This window comes from Vombatus ursinus, unplaced genomic scaffold (genome assembly GCF_900497805.2).
Source record: "Vombatus ursinus unplaced genomic scaffold, bare-nosed wombat genome assembly UNPS02014786.1, whole genome shotgun sequence".
NCBI classification, from domain to species: Eukaryota; Metazoa; Chordata; class Mammalia; order Diprotodontia; family Vombatidae; genus Vombatus; species Vombatus ursinus.
In genome coordinates, this window is record NW_020954564.1 from 15,504,947 (window position 1) to 15,525,140 (window position 20,194).

Genomic DNA, 20,194 nt, shown 5'->3' on the forward strand with positions numbered 1-20,194 from the left:
CCAACCTTTTCTTTTCTCAAGTCTCTCACACTTCCTCCTCATCCCACCCACTCACCTGAGGACCTAACCTCTTATTTTAGTGAAACAACTAAGACTACTGATCATGACATCTCTTACTTCTCTCACCCCAAAATCCCATTTTCTTGCCAAAACCAACTCTTCCATATGTGCCTTTGATGCCATTTTCTCCAGTAGAAAACCCCCATTCTCTCTAATCTTCAATTTTTCCCTACCTACTGGTTCCTTCCAAAGTCCCCTCAAACATGCTCAAGTCTTGCCCATCCTTAAAAATTCACTAGACCTTCCTATCCCTTAAGCTATCATCCTGCATCTCTTTTTCCTTTTTCAGCCAAATTTTGAAAAATTTGTCTACACTCACTGCCTCTACTTCCACATTTCACTCACTCATTAATCTTTTGCAAACTACCTTCAGACAACTCAACTGAAATTGTTCTCTCTAAAGTTACTGATGACCTCCTAGTTGCCACATTAGATTGTCTCTTCTCAGTCTGCTACATTTGACGCAAGATATTTTCTTTACTGGATTTTCATAACATTATTCTCTTCCTGTCTAACTGTTCCTTGTTTCCTCAATCTGTTCTGAAATCTTGCCATTTAAATGTTCAATGTTTCCCATCCAACATCTTCTCTCTACTCATAAAACAACTCCCTTAGTTCAGGCTATCACCTCTCACCCAAACTATTACCATGGCCTCCTAATTTGTTTCCCTGCTTCCAAGTTCCCTCCACTACAATTCATCTTACACAGTCCTCCTAAAGTGATCTCCCTTAAGCACAGATATAAGCATGTCATTTCCCAAATCAACAAACTACAGTAGTTCCCTCCTGCCTCTAGAACCAGATATAAATTCCTCTGTTTATCTTTTAAAGTCATTCACAACTTGGCCCTAGATTATCTTTCTTACTTCATTACACATTATTACTCTTACTGGTCCAGTCATTCAGGCAATAAGCATTTATTAAAGGTCTAATATGTGCCAGGCATTGTGTTAAGGACTGGGAATACAGAGAAAAGCAAAAACCAGTACCTGCCCCCAAGGACTTCACAATCTAATGGGGAAGATAACAACTAAATAAATATGTACAAACAAGCTATATATATATAGGATAAATAGAAAATAATTAACAAAGCAAAGGCACTAAAATTAAGAAGGTTGACAAAGGCTTCCTGTAGATTTTAGCTGGGACCTGAAGGAAGCCAGGAGGCAGAGCACTCCAGGTATGGGAGATAGTCAACAGACAATTCCTAGTAAAGAGGACCCAAATATAGATCTTCTGATGCCAAGTCCAATATTCTTTCCCATAAAACCGTGATGGTTCTAATCATGTTTTATCAGTGTATAGATAAGTATATCTACAATCATCAATCAGAACATATTTGACATTACTAAAAATCTATTATGCAGACATAACAGTAATACATCGTCTAGAGAACTCTATCTGTACTTTCACTGAATAGACACAGTCATCACTCTTTACTTTCTAGTTTGCTTTTAGATGCCCATATAGCATTAAGGACTATATTTCAAACCAAACTGCAATTTACTAAAGGAAACATTTAAAAACAATTAAGGAGGAGAGCTGGGGGAGAAGACAGGCCTAATGAAAAATTAATATTCAGTATTTTTTCCCCTATACTACACTACTTCCATAATCTATGGCCAGGCTTCTGGAAAATGCCACACATGTAAATAGCAGTCTCAAAGGTAGTGAGGGTAGTTATACACAGCATATACAAAAAATACAAGGATAAGTTTCACAGTTAGACAGACCGACAAAGCAAGAGTTGGACAGAACGATGGAAAAGCAATGAACATAGCATTCTAAATGAATGCAGGGATATTCAGACAGTCATTAGTCACATTCCAGCAACACATAGTAATAAAATTTGTGGCTAAAATAGATAAAGCATTAAAACCAGGGCTTACAGGAAATTCTGTAAAGAAAGCAAGAAATACTTAGCTTTATTAATAGACGTGGCAAAACAAACTAGGAAAACTATTTCCTTCAATTATATATGGGATTAGCACAGTTGCAGAGAGAACACTGATTCTCTTATTTTATGTGTGTGTGCATATAAAACACATTATATATAATATTTTTATTCATACACATACATATACAGAAGATATAAAATTGAAGAGGATGTAACAAAAGGTGCTCAAAAGATAAAACAATCTCAGTTTTCACATGGGAAAAGAAAGTATCTGGTCAAGGGAAAGAGGTGAGACACACAAGGTAACTTGGAAAAACTCTTCCTTACATGCCTTTTTATGCAAGATAATTTCCCCATTCTTCCTCTCTCTTCCCCATTCTCATAAGGCATTCCTCCTTCTCACCCCTCCATTCATTTCTGAGATCATCCCAAACACAAGAGAGTAAGCACCCATGCCCTCTGTCTATGTAGAATCCTTCTAACTACTCTAATAATAGTAAGATTTTTAGGAGTTACATGTATTATCTTTCCATACAAACCTTTTTTAGACTTTTATGATTTCTCTCATATGTTTACCTTCTTATGCTTCTCTCTCTTTCTTTTTTTGTGCGAGGCAATTGGGGTTAAGTAACTTGCCCAGTGTCACACCATTAAGTGTCAAGTGTTTAGTCTGAGGCCACATTTGAACTCAGATCCTCTTGACTCCAAGGCAGGTGCTCTATCCACTGTGCCACCTAGCTGCCCCCTTAAGCTTCTCTTAAGCCGTGTGTTTGAAAGTCAAATTTTCTATTTAGCTGTGGTCTTTTCATCAGGAATGCTTGAAAGTCCCCTATTTCATTAAATATCTTTTTTCTTGTTTTAAGATTGTACTTAGCTTTGCTGAAGCTATTATTCTTAGTTGTAATCCTAGCTCCTTTGCCTTCTAGAGTACCACATTGCAAGTCCTTTACTCCTTTATCGTGGCAGCTGCTAAATCTTGTGGCTCCAGAGTATTTGAATGGTTTCTTTCTGACCGCTTGCAATTTTTTTCCCTTGACCTAGAAGCTCTAGAATTTGGTTATAATGTTCCCAGGAGGTTTCATTTCAGTATCTCCTTGAGGAAGTGATAGATGGATTCTTTCAGTTTCCACTTTGCTCTCTGGTTCTATGCTATCAGGGCAATTTTCCTTTGTAGTTTCTTAATATATGATGTCTGGGCTCTTTTTCTTAATCATGACTTTAAGGCAGCCCAATAATTCTTTTTGTTTGTTTGTTTGCCTGCTTTTTTTTTTTTTGGTGAGGTAATTGGGGTTAAGTGACTTGCCCAGGGTCACACAGCTTGTTAAGTGTCTGAGGCTGGATCTGAACTCAGATCATCCTGACTCCAAGGCCAGAGCTCTGTTTACTGCGCCACCTAGCTGCCCCAAAGGAGCACTTGGCTAGATTCTTTTTTTTTTTTTTTTTAGGCAGTTGGGGTTAAGTGACTTGCCCAGGATCACACAGCTAGTAAGTATCAAGTGTTTGGTCTGAGTCTGGATTTGAACTCAGGTCCTTCTGACTTCAGGGCCGGTGCTCTATCCACTGCGCCATCTAGCTGCCCCTAGCCCAATAATTCTTAAACTAGATCTCTCAATCTAATTTTAATTAAAAATAGATCTCTCAATCTATTTTCTAGGTCAGTTGTTTTTCCAATGAGATATTTCATATTTTCTTCTACTTTTTTCCAGTATTTTGACTTTGTTTTATTGTTTCTTGATGTATCATTGGATCATTAGCTTCCATTTGACCAATTCTAATTTTTAAAGAGTTATTTTCTCAAGTGAGGTTTTGTACCTTTTACCAAACTATTCATTCTCTTTTTATAATTTTCTTACATTGTATTTATTTCTTTTCCCAATTTTTCCTTTACCTCTTTATCTGACTTTTTAATCATTTTTGCTCTTTTTAAAAAAAATCTTTTTCTTTAGCTCTTCTATGAGTTGTTGGGTTTGTGTCCAAAATGCATTTTTATTTGAAACTCTGCTTATAGATGTTTTCAAGTCATTGTCTTCTGAGTTTGGGTCTTCAGCTTCCTGTCACCACAAAAGCTTTCAAGTTCTTTTTTTTGTTACTTGCTCATTTTTCCAGCTTCTTTCTTGACTTTGGATTTTATGTTTGAGTTGGGCTCTAGTCAACTCTGGGAGAGATGGCCAGCCTGAGTTTCTATGGCTAGATCTGAGATCCTGTAGCTTTTTGGTGCTTCCAACATGATATGATCAAGAGAGAGTTCTAGTCACTATCCTCCTGGTCTGTGCTCTGGTCCTTACTTAGACAGGGCCTCTGCTCCCTCACAACAGCAAATCTTCTGCTGTTCTCTACCCTGAACTTCAACCCACAACTGGGTAACGGGCAAAGGAGCTGTCAAATTATGTCCAGACTGGCACCCAACGCTATTAATATTTTCCTGATCAGATATTGAGAGTTCTCTTATCATCTCAGGCACTGAGCATTCCTAGTGCCACCACTACTGCTGCTGCTACCACTGCCTCCACACTCCCAGTCACTGCCACTTCTGCCACACCTCACTTCTGGCGAACTTCCACCCTAGCATCCACAGACCTCTTTTTGTCCTCCTAAGCTGTACTGGGCTAGAAAAATGAGTGACTCTGACTTTTTTTTTTGGTTACCCTGCTCAGAATTTGATTTGACTCATGTTTAAAAAGTTCTTTAGAGGTTTTGGAGAGCTCAGCAGAAATGTTTAATTCAATCTGCCACCTTGGCCCTGCCCACACAACGTTAACTTGGAACACAGAATGTCTAAAACCCCAAAGAAGTATTTGTATTTATTCAATCTTGATGTATTGGAAGAAATGATGATGTAGATGCCTGAAAAAAAGAAGTCCAAATACTAAAAAATAATTGAACTTAGAAAAATTACAAGATAACTTTAGTGATCCAATTATAAGCAAATGGCTAGTTTAGAAATAACTTATAAATCAGAAATGACATACATAATATGGGGATTTCTTCTGAAGATTGTAGCATAAAAGGCTGCACAGAAATCAAGCAAGAATTCCAACAACAAAAAAAAAAAAGAAAAAAAGAAATTAAAAAAAACTTGGGGGGCAGCTAGGTGGCGCAGTGGATACAGCACCAGCCCTGAAGTCAGGAGGACCTGAGTTCAAATCTGGCCTCAGACCAAACACTTGACACTTACTAGCTGTGTGACCCTGGGCAAGTCATTTAACCCCAACTGCCTATGGGGAAAAAAAAAGAAAGAAATTAAGAATTCCAACAGAAACATCAAAAGGGAACAGATCAAATACTGATCTGAAATACAAAGGGAAAAAATAGGAAGCTCTCTTATACAACCCTGGGTAACAGAAAAAGTCAGATAGGAGTCAAAGTAAGCCCATGTGAGCACAGATAAGCAAAAAGAAATTCAACAACCATAAATCAGTTCTTAAAGAAGAAAATCTTAGGATGAGAAGATTTCACTAGTGAATTATACCAAATGTTCAAAGAACAATTAACTCCAATCTTACATGAATTGTTCACAAAAAAGGAAGGAAGTCTACAAAATTCCTGCTATGATACAAATGTGGTCTTGAAACCTAAACCAGAAAAAACAAAAAACAGAGAGAAAACTATAAACAGACACCACTAAATAGCAACACAAATATATTTAATAAAATATTGATAAGGCAAACATACTAAATATTGGCAATAAGAAGCAAAATACTAAAAATGATTACACATTAGGAGCAGGTTGGATTTATACTAGGAAAGCAGGGTTGAATATTAGAAAAACAAAAATAATTGATCATCTGAATAATTTAAAATGTTAGAAATCATATTATTATACTAATAAATGCAGAAAAAGCTACTGAATAAACAAAATACCCTTAATATTAAAAGTATTTAAAAACAAAGGAGTAAGTGGGTCTTTCTATAATAACATAAATCACATCTAACTAAACTATCTAAACTAAAAAGAGCAGGGTTAAAACAATCATGTCCATTATTACCACTAGTATTTGATATAATTTTAGAAATGCTTGATATAACAGTAAGACAAGAGAAATAAATGGAACAAACACAAAGCAAAATTATGACTTTTATAGATAATTATGAAAGTCTATAGAGAATCCTAGAGGCAAATTTTAAAAATGAATTGAAACAACAGCATCAACAAAGTTGCAGGATATAAAATTAATCCGCATCTACCATCAGCTTTTCTTTATAGTACCACTAACACATAGCAAGATGACATAGGAGAATTATATTCAAAATAACTACAGATTGTACTATTTGGGAGTCTACCTTCAAAGACACAGACAAGAATTACATGGCTACAATTATAAAGCACTTTACAGAAATAGACAGACTTAAAAAATTAGAAAGAAATTAATTGTCGCATGGTTGGGCTATGACAATCTAATTAAAATGGCAATATTATCTAAATCATTTTTTATTTCAGTGCCATACCAATCAAACTAGAAAAAAATAATAAAATTCATCTGGAGACACAAAAGGTCAAGAATCTTAAGGAAAATAATTTTTAAAAGGGGTAAGGAAGGAGACCTAACAGTTCCACTTCTCAAAACATACTACAAAGGAGTGATCATCAAAACTATTTGGCACTAGTGAAAAAACAGACAAGTTGATCAGTGGGAATATATTAGGTACACAAGATCCAGAAGCAAATAGACATAGTACAATGTTTGATAGGGCCAAAAAGCCCCAACTACCGGGTTAAGCACTCACTATTCAATAAAAACTTTTAAGAAAATAGGATATCAGACTGGCAGAAATTACATTCAAAACAACCTATCATATCATGCACCACAATAAGCTCCAAATGGATAGATACCAAGACATAAAAGGTGACATTATAAACAAGTAAGAGTAGCAGTGCAGGAGATACTTTTAATAACTTCTGACAGAGGCAAAGCTCTTGTTCAAAATAAGAATAGAGACAATCACAGGAGCTAAAATGAACAGCTTTTATTACATAAAACTAAAAAGGTCTGCACATATAAAGTTAATGTACTTAAAATTAAAAGAGAAACAGTTAACTATGAAAAAAACTTTACAGCAAGTTTCTAGTAAGGGTCTCATATCCAAGATATACATCCACAATACATTGGGAGGTGATAAAACTACACATAACAAGAGCCATTCCTCAATACACATGTGGTCAAAAGACATTAACATGTAGTCCTCAAAAAAGGAAAAGCAAGTAATAAAACAATAATAATACAAAAATGTTCCAAATCACTAATAATAAGAAAAATGCCCATTAAAACAACTCTGATGTTCCACCTTACATTCATCAGATTGGCAAAGACGACAAAAAAGCAAAATGACAATGTAGGATATTTGGGAGGCCAAGAACATTAATGAACTATTGCTGTTCAGTGATCTGAAAATCATGGCATATAATCTGGAACTCTACACAGTCATTAAATTGGGCATATTCTTCAACCCAGCAACACCACTACCAGGCACATATCTCAAGACATAAAAAAAAGAGCTGGAAGGACCCACAAGCACAAAAAAATTTCAGAGCAGCACTTTTTGTTGCAGCAAAGAAATGGAAACTAAAGGGTTGCCCATCAATTAGGGAATGACTGACCAAATCATGGTATATAAGTGGAATGGAATGGAACATGACTGAGCTCTTAGAAATGATAAAAGTAACAGGTTTCGAGAAACATGGGAAGATTTGTACATATCGAGGCAGAGTGAAGTAAGCAGAAATAGACAAATTTTTTAAATGATTATACCATATTAAGGAAAATTAGCTTTGAAAGACTTGAAAACTGACAACGCAGGGACCAATTACAAATCCAGAGTGCTGATGATGAAGCATGCTTGCCATATCTAGGAAAGCAGGTGATAAATAAAAGGTGCAGAACGAGAAACATGTGGTTTTAAGAGGGAGGAGGGATTATGTGGGACAGAGAAGGTTAATAATAAAGATGTTAAAAAAAAAAAAGGAAAGAGCATCACTGAAGCATTTTTAAAAACACATAAAAGAGAACAAAAGGAAGATTCAGAGGAAAATGGACAAGCACAGCTTTGAAACTAACACAACAAAATTATATACTTTTTAAAAAGAAAACTAGTTGGACAGAGTTGAAATATGCAGTCTCACATGGAATTTTTTCTACTCTTGTTTATATATGAAAACATGAATGACTGTTGGCGTTTATCACATCAGAATAACAAAAAATATTTTTTTGAAAATACAGGAATTTGAAATAACTCCGTATTCCTAGGCAATGAGAAGATTGACTAGAAACCTCATTAAGACATATAAATATTCTTAAATAAGCAAGATAAATGACAGAGAGCTTTTTAAATAGACATAAAATACTCAAAAGATCTTTAACAGGAAGCAAAATCAAAGGCCTAGCACTCAGGGATTTTAAAACACTTTATTTCTATAGAATTTTTAAAAGTTCTATAAAAAAGTAATAGTCATTCTGACTGAATGATTTGGGAAAATTTCTAGACGTGAAATAATGGGATGGGATAAAGAACAAATGGGGATTTTTAACTTAATAACATCTTCAAATATAACTGTCACTGAGAAATAGCCTTCACCATTCACTTAACTAAGTTTCAAAGTTTAGCTAGCTGACAAGTATAACTAATTTTTAAAATGTTAGATTGTCAATGCCAGGATTAGGAGTTAAGAAACCTGTATTTTGGTCTCAGCTCTGTTATGAACTATATAATACAAAGGAAGTGATATGACTTCTCTAAGCCTCAGTTTCTCCCATCCATAAAATTGAAAGGATAGGACTAGAGAAGACCTGTGGTCCCTTTCAGTTCTAAAATTCTATCTGTTTTTAACATTTGATGTTTTTTCCAGTTTTAGCAGTCAATAGCCTATGTTCTAATATCAGGGATGAGGAAGCTGTGGCCTTCTAGTTCCTCAAGTGTAGCCCTTTGAATCCAAACTTCACAGAACAAATCCCCTTAATAAAAGGATTTGTTCTGTAAAATTATGACTCAGTCAAAAGGCCGCATCCAAGGACCTAGAAGGCCACGGCTCTCCACCCAACATGTTCTTAAGTCTACAAATCTCTGCATCTCAGTTTCTACATCTGTAAAATGAAGATAAAGGAAAACTCTTTATAAACCTTAAGACACTCTAAAATGTGGTTATTATGGTCCTTCCTTCTAGCTCTGACATTTTAAGTTCTAAAATTATATAATCTAATGTTCTTCTAGCTCTAAAATCCTATAATTCAAATGCTGGCAAGTTAAACATTTAATATCTTTTTAAAATATACATGTTTTTAAATGATAAGACAATTTGACTGAATTTCTTATATTTATTAATCTCCCCTTCTTGGTAAATGACATGACCACCTGTGACAAGAATTTTGAATATACACTAGCACACTTTTACATAGCCATGTCATACATATGGCTATATACACACACAATATGAAAAGACAATTATGTCTGATTCTATGCTCAAAGACGAAAGTATTTTGTTTACTATGATCAGTGATTAGTGTAGGAAAATAACGAAGGACTGCAAAAAAGACTAAAAAGAAACAGTCAGAAAAGACTGCACTAAGCAAAGTATTTCCTGAATACAGCAAGCCAAGAGATCCAGTAGAGCAAAGAACCATGCAATCAAAGAAAATCACAGAATTACCTAATGTTAATAAATAATGGACCTGAGAACATAGAATGCTGGATCTATAGGAGTCTTTTGAACACAGAATCAAATATACAGTATTAGAACTGGAAGAGGCCTCATCTATTTCAAGAATTCTTAACTTGGGATTCTATGAACTTGTTTTAAAAAAAATTATTTTGAGAACTACATTCAATATCATTTGTCTCCTTTGTATTTTATGGATTTAAAACATTAATCTGAGGAGTCCATAGGTCTTATTAAACTGCCAAAATGATCCATGACACAAGAAAAACAGTAAGGACCAATGATCAAGTTGAACCCCTTCCTGAAGCATAAAAACCACTCTAGAATATCCCGATCTAGTGATCATCTGAAGCAGTCACCATAAAATAAAAATGCAGTTTTAGAGAACAAAGAAGCAAGAAAAACCCAGATCCATCGAGTTGTCTATCTATTGATGAAGCTTGAAAATAATTTACTCAGCTTTATTTATCACAATCCTATATGAAGAAATGTGCTACAAGTAAAAGCAACAAAAACAGCAAATGAACATTCTGTGTTTACCTGAATGAGAAGCATTTCTTTCTTTCCATGGTACATTCTTGCATTTTATCTGGTTTTGTCTCTCTTTTCGAAGTCGCTCTAATCTTTGAGCTTGAAGAGAAATATTATAACTATAAGTTTGTCAAGGAAAGTTTACTATAAACAAAGACATAATTAACTACCTTTATATGAATAAAGATGTTTTATACTGCATATGTAGGGGGAAAAAGTCATAAAATTTTAAAGGTGGTACCCCTGAAAGGCAAATACCAACAAAAACATGAAAATGTTCTTGATTTATAATTGAAATTAGAGGATATAAAACATTAATAGAGATCATAAAGATAGTATTAACATGGAAGAGAATAATAAAATGTGAAAACTTCTGTGATTAATATGACATTTCATTATATAAATCATTAATAACGGTCTTAAAGGAATTTTAATGCACAAATGAACTGAAGTGAATATTACATTACAGAATAAAATTACTGTTATGAATTACTCTACCCGTTTCAAAAATTAAAGATAAATGAACTCAGACTAGACTATTAAAGTTTTAAATATAAAATCCTTTATCTAAAAATCATGAAAATTATAAAATGTCAAAGCTATATAAATTAGCATAGCTTTTCTTCAGTGGGCTGAAACAGTTTATAGGTAGTAAAATAAATGATTTGTATCTTTGTAACATTAGTCAAATCTTAGAAAGAACAATTTCTCTTTACCATATTTTGACTCAATGTCCAAAATACTAAGACAACACTTCCACAATTAAAAAGCAAATTCATAAAATCATTAAGGTAACACAGCTTCCATTTACTAATATATTTCCAATGGCAGAAGCATCTAAAATCCCCAAAACAAAACATTAGAAAATAATAGTACAACCAACCAACAAGTCTTCAAAATCCAAGAAGCCGTAATTCACAAAAACACCATTTATAACACAATTACTATGTTCTAACTACACATTTTATTAACTTTTATTGCCTCTGAATGGACTAAGAAAAAAAGCACTAACCAATATTAGCACTTTTAAAACTCTTCTCTGTTAATAGCAGATGTGACTTCAAAGTCCTGGTGTATTTCAAATCAAAAAAACAAATCTTCAACCACTTCTAGATTTGGCAAAAATAATTCTCTTTTTTTTAGGAGAGTACAGGAAAACAGCAAAACCATTTTTACTAGTCTAAACTATTGTGGCAAAATCATTTTGATGATGTCAATGTAATCAACCAAATTTTATTAAAGAAAAACATATTCAGTTGAAATCATTAAGTGTAAAGTATACAAAAAAATAAAACTGCAAAGCTCTGAACTCTATTTTGTTGTTGTTCAGTTGTTTCCATTGTATCTGACTCTTCATAACCCCATTTGGGGTTGTCTTGGTAAAGACACTGGAGTGGTTTGTCATTTCCTTCTCCAGCTCATTTTACAGATGAAGAAACTAAGGCAAACAGGGTTAAGTGACTTGTCTAGGGTCACACAGCTAGGCCAAATTTAAACACAGGTCTTCCTTGCCTCCATGCCTAGCATTCTATTCACTGTGCCACCTAGCTGCCTTTCTTAACTATATCCTCCCACATAAATCTATCCCATCTTATCAGACAACAGGACTCCAGTGACTTGCATGGAAGTCAATTTAACATGAAGAACTTGAAATCAATGGTTCTCAATTATATTTAAAGCTTCATATAACTTATTTCAGTAAAAATTTCTTTCAATACTGATAAATGCTATTAATTTTTTCCATAGTGATGGCAAAATTAACTTAGCAGATTTCATAAGATGTCAATCTGTTTATATGATATAGGATCACAGGATCTGGAGATGGAAAGGACCTTATGGATCATCTAGCTCAACCTCCTCATTTTATACATAAGGGAAGTTAATTGAGGCTCCCATATCTGGTACAAGTAATACAGAAGAACTTGGACATGAAGCCAGGCCTTAAAGTTCTAAACCATAATAGAACACTCTCTATTACCACAGATTAAAACAGTGTTATAAGCTGGAGTTGTGATACCCAGTCCATATTATCTTTCTACTAAAACCACTGCTCCATTAGTCCTCCTCCACTAAAGCCTTCCTCCACTGATTCACTGTGATATAAGAAAATCACCCTGGTTTCTCATAAACAAGAGGAGCCTAAGCCCTGACAGGTATAAATAACAACAAGAAGGTATAAATAACAAGTCCACTGTTCCCAGTATCAGCAATCTTGTAACAAGGATTAAATGTGAAAGATTTAGCTCCTCTATCAAGATAATGACCCAAAACAATTCCAAAGAACCCATGATGAAAAACGCTATCTACCTCCAGAGAGAGAACTGATGAACTCTGAGGGCAGACTGAAGTACACTTTTTTTGTTTTCTTGGCTTTTTGTGTTTTCTTTTGCAACATGGTTAATATGGAAATATGTTTTGATATTATACTGCTTGTTTTCTCAAGAAGTAGGGAAGGTGCAGGAGGGAAGAAAAGAACTTGAAATTTAACGTTTCAAAAAAAAAAAAAACCTAATGCTGCCAATAATTGCCAACTTCCTTCATATATAAAATGAGGGGGTTGAACTAGATGATCTATAGGGTCCTTTCCATCTCCAAAGTTTTAAAAAATTTGTACATGTAATTGGGAAATATTTAATGAAATAAAATTTTTTAAAAATTTTAACTTAAAAAAGTAACAAATATAGTAATCAATTATTTTTATCATCTGGGAACTAGTCATATCTAAGTATAAAGAATATCAGTGTAACAAAATTATTTCTCCTTATAAACATTAATATGAACTAATGATGAACATTACACATGATAACCTATAATATGGGGTCATAATTTTTTTGATGGAGTAAAAGAAAAAAATACCTTAAAGCTAACTGAACTAGGGTAAATTTCTTCTCTCCTGAATGGCTTGGGGAAGGAGCGGAGGAAGGGAGAATGTGTTTCAGGGACACATGGAAGAGGCAGGATATGTTGTTTAGAATAATTCTACCAAAGAGCTAAGACCAGCATCACAGAGCCAGCTGTTCTGGAAGAATGTGTAGTCTTTTAAGATGCTAAGAAAGCAACAGCTACAGGTAGCAAAATGTCACCTTGGAGGGTGGGCAGAGATGTACAGAGCAACTCCTGACCAACTCAGACTAATAAACTCCATTCTCATCAGTAAAAATGGCAAATTACCTGTTTGACTCACTGATTTTCTGCATCATTTGTATGTCTGTGATTATTACTTAGTTCTTCGAAAATTTTAGATTCTTGCTAACTCAATGGCTTGAGTTTGATGAAGCCAACATCTTACAAAAGACATTCAGAGTGGCAATGACTGTTTAAGGGGAAGGGGGGAAAAGACAATGAACAGGAATCTTTGAGGACTATCAGAGGGAAATTACATAATGGAAAAATCACTACAATTGGAGTTAGCCATCCTAGTTGTGTGCCCATGGGCAAGTCACTTAACCACACTACTACATCCTAGTTTCCTTATCTAAATAAAACTACTTGCACTACCAATCTCATATTTTTGCTGTAGAGAAACGCTAAAAGTACAATAGAAATATAGCTTATTTTAATCTTTTACAGTATTGGAAGAGTATGGAAAAACAGATTCTACTACACTGCCAAATAATACATTTTACCTCCATCAATTAACACATGGCCTAGAACAGGGGTGAGGAACCTGCGGCCTCAAGGTCACATGTGGCCTTCTAGGTCCTCGGGTATGGCCTTTTGACTGAGTCCAAGTTTTACAGAACAAATCCTTTTATTAAGGGGATTTGTTCTATGAAGTTTGGATTCAGTCAAAGGGACACACTTGAGGACCTAGAAGGCCACATGTGGCCTCAAGGTTGAATTTCCCCACCCCTGGCCTAGAACATAGTAAACACTTAATAAAAGCTTGCGAACAAAATGATTAATTCTATGAACCTCTGTTTTCCCATTTGAAAATGGGAATAATGACATCTGTACTGCCTCTCACAAGGTATTGGGAGACAGCAACTCTGCTAACATTAGAGTATTATATAAATGTAAGCTGCCATCACTATCATCATCATCATCATCATCATCATCATCATCATATTTCTCAGACTGGTTAGGTCAGAACAATTAACTAAGGATACAGGAGTAAGTCCTTTGACCAGTCACGAAATAGTAAAGTCTGCCCTAAATCAGAATTCCTAGTTACTATAAGTCAATAGGAAGTCATGCTTTCTAATTCTTTGAAAAGCTAATAGATCAAAAGCTCTTTGTGAGCAATGACTATTTAATTTTACATGTTTGCATCTTCATCAACAAGCATAGTGCCTACCTAGGTGTTTAATAAACACTTGCCAAGATGGAGCAAAAGGTTATATTTAAGCACCCTGTACTACAAGAACATATAAGACAAGTATCCCGAAATGTATCTTTCTAAAATACCCACTATATCTCTTCAGGAGGTTTCTCCCCCCCCCCCCATTCCAAAGTACTACACACTGCAAATGTTATTCATTCTTTCATTTAACAAATATTCATTATTTATTAATCATATACAAGGTACTAGGTACTACGCTTTTTTTTTCCCAAAGAATTTTAGAGTAAAATGTAGAATGTAAGAAGTAGAAGGGTCCTTAGAGATCAGCTAATCCGAAATCTTCATTTTACAGATAAATAAACTGAGGACCAGAAAGAAAGAATGATTTGCCTAAGGTCGAAAAAGCTAGTATAGTTGCAGAACCAAGATTCAAATGAAGGAATTCTGGCTCCAAGCCCAATATTCTTTCAACCAAACTAAACTGTTGTTAATAATAACTTTTAGAAAAGCTTACTAAAAATAATTGCAGAGGTAATCGATTGATGGTGATCATTCAAAACAAAGATATGCTATTTCCACACATGACATTACTCGAGAAAAACAGACTGCATTCCTTTACACTAAATTTCTCTGGGAAGCAGAAAGGGGTTGTAAAAGACAGGCATATCTGGAGTTTGAAGCCCAGGGAGCTGGACTCCCAGCACTGCTTATTCCTTATGTGACCTCAGACAAGTCACTCAATCTCTATGGGCATTGTGTGCTCACATGTAAAATGAGATGTTAGACTAGAATATCTCTAAGGATTCCTCCAGATCTGAGCCTATGAAGCTCAGAGAATCAGGGCTGCATCCCACATTTACCTGTGTTTGAGCGTCTTCTGATGCCAAAGTCCCAACTTGAGGTAATATCAACAGACTGGGCATAGACGTAGCCCTGAGTTTCAACACTGCTTCCTGGCATTTCAGAGCCATTGTCTCCAGGCACCAAAGGTGGATGAAACTTTTCCAGATCTACATCATGATCAATCAGGACCATCTCACACATCCCTGTGTCATCACTGGTCACATGGGATTGCCGGATATGAGCCAGGATAATCGTTGGGTTATCCAAGAAGGCCATTCTTTATGGAGTCCAATTTCCTTAAAAGTCTACTTTCTCCTCTTCATATTGTTTAAAGGGACCACCTAAAAAATTAAAAAAAAAAAAAGGGAAAATCTACATGAGCTTAAAAAGAATATAGAGAATAACAAATTTAGAAAGGCAAAGTAACTTGTAAACAGTCAAAAAGTTTATAAAAGTGACAAACTTTTCATTATACTAGGATGCCTCAATCATACCAATAAAACACATTCTGTATTGCCACTGGTTTTACAAAACACTTTCTCACAGAAATCCTAGAAAGGTTAAGACCAAATTCTTAATTTTTCACAGATGGAACTCAGAAGACCTTTTTCTGACTACACCACACCATTTCTCTATGTGTTTCAGAGGTAAAAGGAACTTAAGATCAGAGACTGGAAAGAACCTCAAAGGTCCAAACTTCTTATTTTACAGAACAGGAAACAGAAACCCACAGAGAGAAAAACACTTGCCTGAGGTCACAAAGAACAATTATCCCCCAAAAATTCACATTTCTACAGTTACTTTAAGGTTTAAAAAGTGCTCTCTTACTAAAAATTCTGAGATTAGTAGTGAAAGAATTATTAAGTCCATTTTATAGTTGATGAAAAACTGTCGTTCACTGAGAGGAAGTGAACTACATAGATCTGTAGTAGTGTCAGTGCTGGAGAAGGGATTCATAGAATTGTAGATATGAAGCTGGAAGAGACTTTTTGTTACTGTTGTTCAGTTATTTTTCAGTCATGTCTGACTCTTTGCGACCCCATTTGGGATTTTCTTGGCAAAAATACTTGAGCGGTTTGCCATTTCCTTCTCCAGCTCATTCTACAGATGAGGAAACTGAGGCAAATAGGGTTAAGTGACTTGCCCAGGGTCACACAGCTACTATGAGTCTGAGACCAGATTTGAACTCAGGAAAGATAAATCTTCCTGACTCCAAGCCTAGCATTTTATCCACGGTGATACATAGCTGCGTGAAAGAGACTTTAGAAGTCCATCTAATCCAAAACTCTTTTTCTGTACTTGAGAAAACTGAAGCCCAAAGAGGTCAAGTGACATGTTTTGCCCAAGGTGACACAAAGACTAAGTACCAAGACTAGGATTCAAACATAGGCCTTCTGATTTCAAGTCCAGTGCTTTTTCCATTACAATTCATTGTTTCTTAATCTGGCTGAGCAAAAAGGAAATCCTTTACAACAGAGATTATACAGTTCTATATCCTAGAGGAAGTAGAATCAGGACCTGGGTTGAAATTCCAGTTTTGCTATTTACTACTTCCTTATCACTTCTATTCTCTGGACTTAAGTTTGTTTTTTTTCCTTCTGTAAAATGAAGATTTTCATCTAAATGACCCTGATGTAACTTTTACTTCTAAATCTTAGAAGACATGTTACATGGTGCCAGAGAGGAAGACTGGCTATTCTGCAATTAATATAACTAAAGAAATAACAGTTCCTTACTTCAAAAATTCAAAGCCTATCACAGAAATGTATTGGGCTCTTATTTATTTAGTTTTCCTCTTCACTACCAAATTCTCCATCTGTGAAGTCACTATAGAATAGAGAATTATTTTCTCAAACAAGATGATTCCTATTCATCTTTTAAGCTTAAATATTACCTCCTAAAGAATTTCTTCAGTAATTTTCTCAGTCCATATTTGTGGCCCCAATCCCGACACCTATGTTTCACATTCCTTTATGCACTTATGCATCACTGTGCATTATATTAGCTCCAAGCCCCTTACTAGACTATAAGAACCATGAGAGTGAGAGCATATACTATTGCATAGGTTCAATTCTCAACTTAATACAGATGACTCCCAAATCTATGTATCCAGCTCTAGTCCTTCTCAAGCTTCAGGCTTGAATCCCCAACTTACCTATTAGATGCCTCCAAATGCATAACCTATAGACGTTTCAAAATCAGTATGTGCAAAATGGAACTCACCTTATCTTCTAAACCTACCCCTCTCCTCCCAATTTTGCCATTTCTACCAAGATCTTTCCAATTCTCCAGATTCCTAAACTCAAAGTCCTCAACAACTCTACTCTCCCTTATCCCTCATATCAAATCAGTTGCCAAGTCTGGTCAATAAGAGCTTTACAACATCTCTTATACCCATCCGTTTCCCCCTACTCACAAGATTACCACAAGCTGTCATCACCTCTTGTCTAAACCTGTTTCTAGTCTCCCCTCTCCAATCACAGCTGCCAAAATAGTTTCCCTGATGTATAAATTTGACCACATCACCCTCTAGCTCAAGGAGCTTATAAGTAGCTCTCTATTTCCTCTAGGATAAAGATAGCAGAGTACAGACCAAGATCCAGCTGAACTCCCCCAACATTCCCCTCCAAACAAATTTAAAATAACACCTGAAATCAAATTTTGGAGCAGCAGAGAGAACAAAAGGTCAGAGGGAGACTTTTTCCACCTTAGAACAACTTAGGAGGTTGGTAGGAGAGATTTGTTCACACCAGGATGGGCATAGGCCTGGAGCACAGCAGAAACGGCAAAAATAGAGAGTGGAGGCAGCCAGAACAGCAGCAGCAGCTTTGGAAGCTCTCAGCACAGAGATGATAAGTGAGTCAGACAAGTAGTCAGAAAGAGATTATAAGGAACCCTTTTGCTTGCACTGGGTGCAACTTGGTACTGCTTGGCAACTCTACTGCCCATAAGCAGTTCTGGTCCCAGTTCCAGGGTGGAGAGGTACACTTGTGATCAGTCACAAGGAAGCAGGGTCCCTGGTCACAGTTCTAGGACCAAGAAGAGCACTAGTACTTGTGGCTGCACGGGAGCAAGGGCCCTTCACTGAGTAAAGACCAAAGAGCAGATCAGAAGAATAGTGAAAATTAATTAATAGGAAAAGTCTAAGTTGGAGGGAAAATATAATGAGTTCTTAGACATAATAGAATTATCTCCCAGGATAATACCACCTTAGAAGCACCAAAAACCTAGGGTTCAACCCTGTACTAGCTCTGACAGCAGAAGCACAAGAAAGAGCCCAACTTTAACATAAAATTCAAAGTCAAGAAATAGGCTGGAAAAATGACCAAACAACAACAACAAAAAAAGAATCTGAACATAAAAAGCTACTATGGAGGCAGGGAACACCATGAGATAAACTTAGAAGAAGGCAACAATAAGAAAACAGCTACAAGCAAAGTCTCAAAGAAAAATGATCACTGGACCCAAGACCAGTAAGAATTCCTGAAAGAGTTAAAGACATAAGAGCTGTAGAGGGAAAATTGAGAAAAGAAATGAGAATGATGCAAGAAAATTATGAAAAGAGAATTAATGGCTTGGTTAAAAAAAAAACGCAAAAAAAAAAAACAACCATACTGAACAAACCTTAAAAAACAGAATTGGCCAAATGGGAAAAGAGGCACAAAAATTCACTGAAGAAAAGAACTCCCTTAAAAGAACAGGCTAAATGGAAAAGGAGGTACAAAAATTCAATGAAGAACTCCTTAAAAAGCAAAATTGACCAAATGGAAGAAAGATGTTGATTATATAACTGTATACCCTTTGATCCAGAAATCCCACTTATTAGGTCTGTACCCCAAAGAGATCAAAGGAAAAGGAAAAGAACCTATGTACAAAAATATTTATAGTAGCTCTTGTTGTGGTAGCAAAGAACTGGAAATTGAGGGATATTCATCAATTAAGCAATGGCTGAACAAGTTGTAGCATATGATTGTGAGGAGTACTATTGTGCTATAAGAAATGATGAGGGTTGGGGGAGTTCCAGAAAAACATGGCAAGACCTATATGAACTCATATCAAATGAAGTAAGAAGAACCATAAAATTATCATGCACAGTAACAGCAATGTTGCAATGATAATCAACTGTGAAAGATTTGGCTACTCTGAAAATACAATGATCCAAGACAATTCCAAAGAACTCATGATGAAAAAATGCTATCTACCAGGGCATCCAGGTGGCACAGTGGATAGAACACTGGCCCTGGAGTCAGGAGGACCTAAGTTCAAATCTGGCCTCAGACACTTGACACTTGCTAACTGTGTGACCCTGGGCAAGTTACTTAACCCCAATTGCCTCACCAAAAAGAAAAAAAGATAAAAAAAGGAAAAAAAAATGCTATCTCTCTCCAGACAGAGAATTGATGAACTTTGAGTGCAAATTTAAATATAATTTTTCTCCCCTCCCTTTTTGCTTTTTTTGTGTGATATGGCTAACATGGAAATATGTTTTGCATGATTTCACATGTATAAATGATATAGATTGCCTTCTCAGTAGGTGGGAGAGGGGTAAGAGGGAAGGAGAAAAATCTAGAATTCAAAGTTTAAAAGGAAAAGCATGCTAAAAAGCATGCTATTTGTCTGGAATATAGAGGGATGAAGCACAGGAGTATGCACAATAAGCCTGGAAAAGTAAGCAGAAGCCAAACCGTCAAGGTCTTTAAATGTCAGAAAGGAATTTGAATTTTATTTTAGAAGCAACTGGGAATCCTTCTTAATAGGGGCATAGCATGGTCAATCTGAACTTTAGGATATTGATTTTGTAACTGTGTGTAGGATAGATTAGAGAAGGGAGAAACTGGATACTGAGTAACTAATTAGGAGACTACTGCAAGAAAGCTAAGCAAGAGGTGATGAAGAACAGGATTATGGTGGTGGTCAAGTTAATGGAGAGGAG

General features: G+C 35.6%; 1 protein-coding gene across 3 annotated transcripts in view; it reads right to left on the minus strand.

The window, feature by feature from the left end:
- LOC114047023 (target of rapamycin complex 2 subunit MAPKAP1) overlaps positions 1 to 20,194 on the minus strand; it is a 328,986-nt gene that overhangs the window by 264,969 nt on the left and 43,823 nt on the right. For all 3 annotated transcript variants that reach the window (XM_027867678.1, XM_027867679.1, XM_027867677.1), the window contains 2 exons: positions 15,279 to 15,602; positions 10,146 to 10,235 (listed from right to left, as the gene is read on the minus strand). In XM_027867678.1, the coding sequence (XP_027723479.1) occupies positions 10,146 to 10,235; positions 15,279 to 15,537 (349 nt within the window). In that variant the 5' untranslated portion in view covers positions 15,538 to 15,602. The remainder of the gene's footprint in view (positions 1 to 10,145; positions 10,236 to 15,278; positions 15,603 to 20,194) is intronic.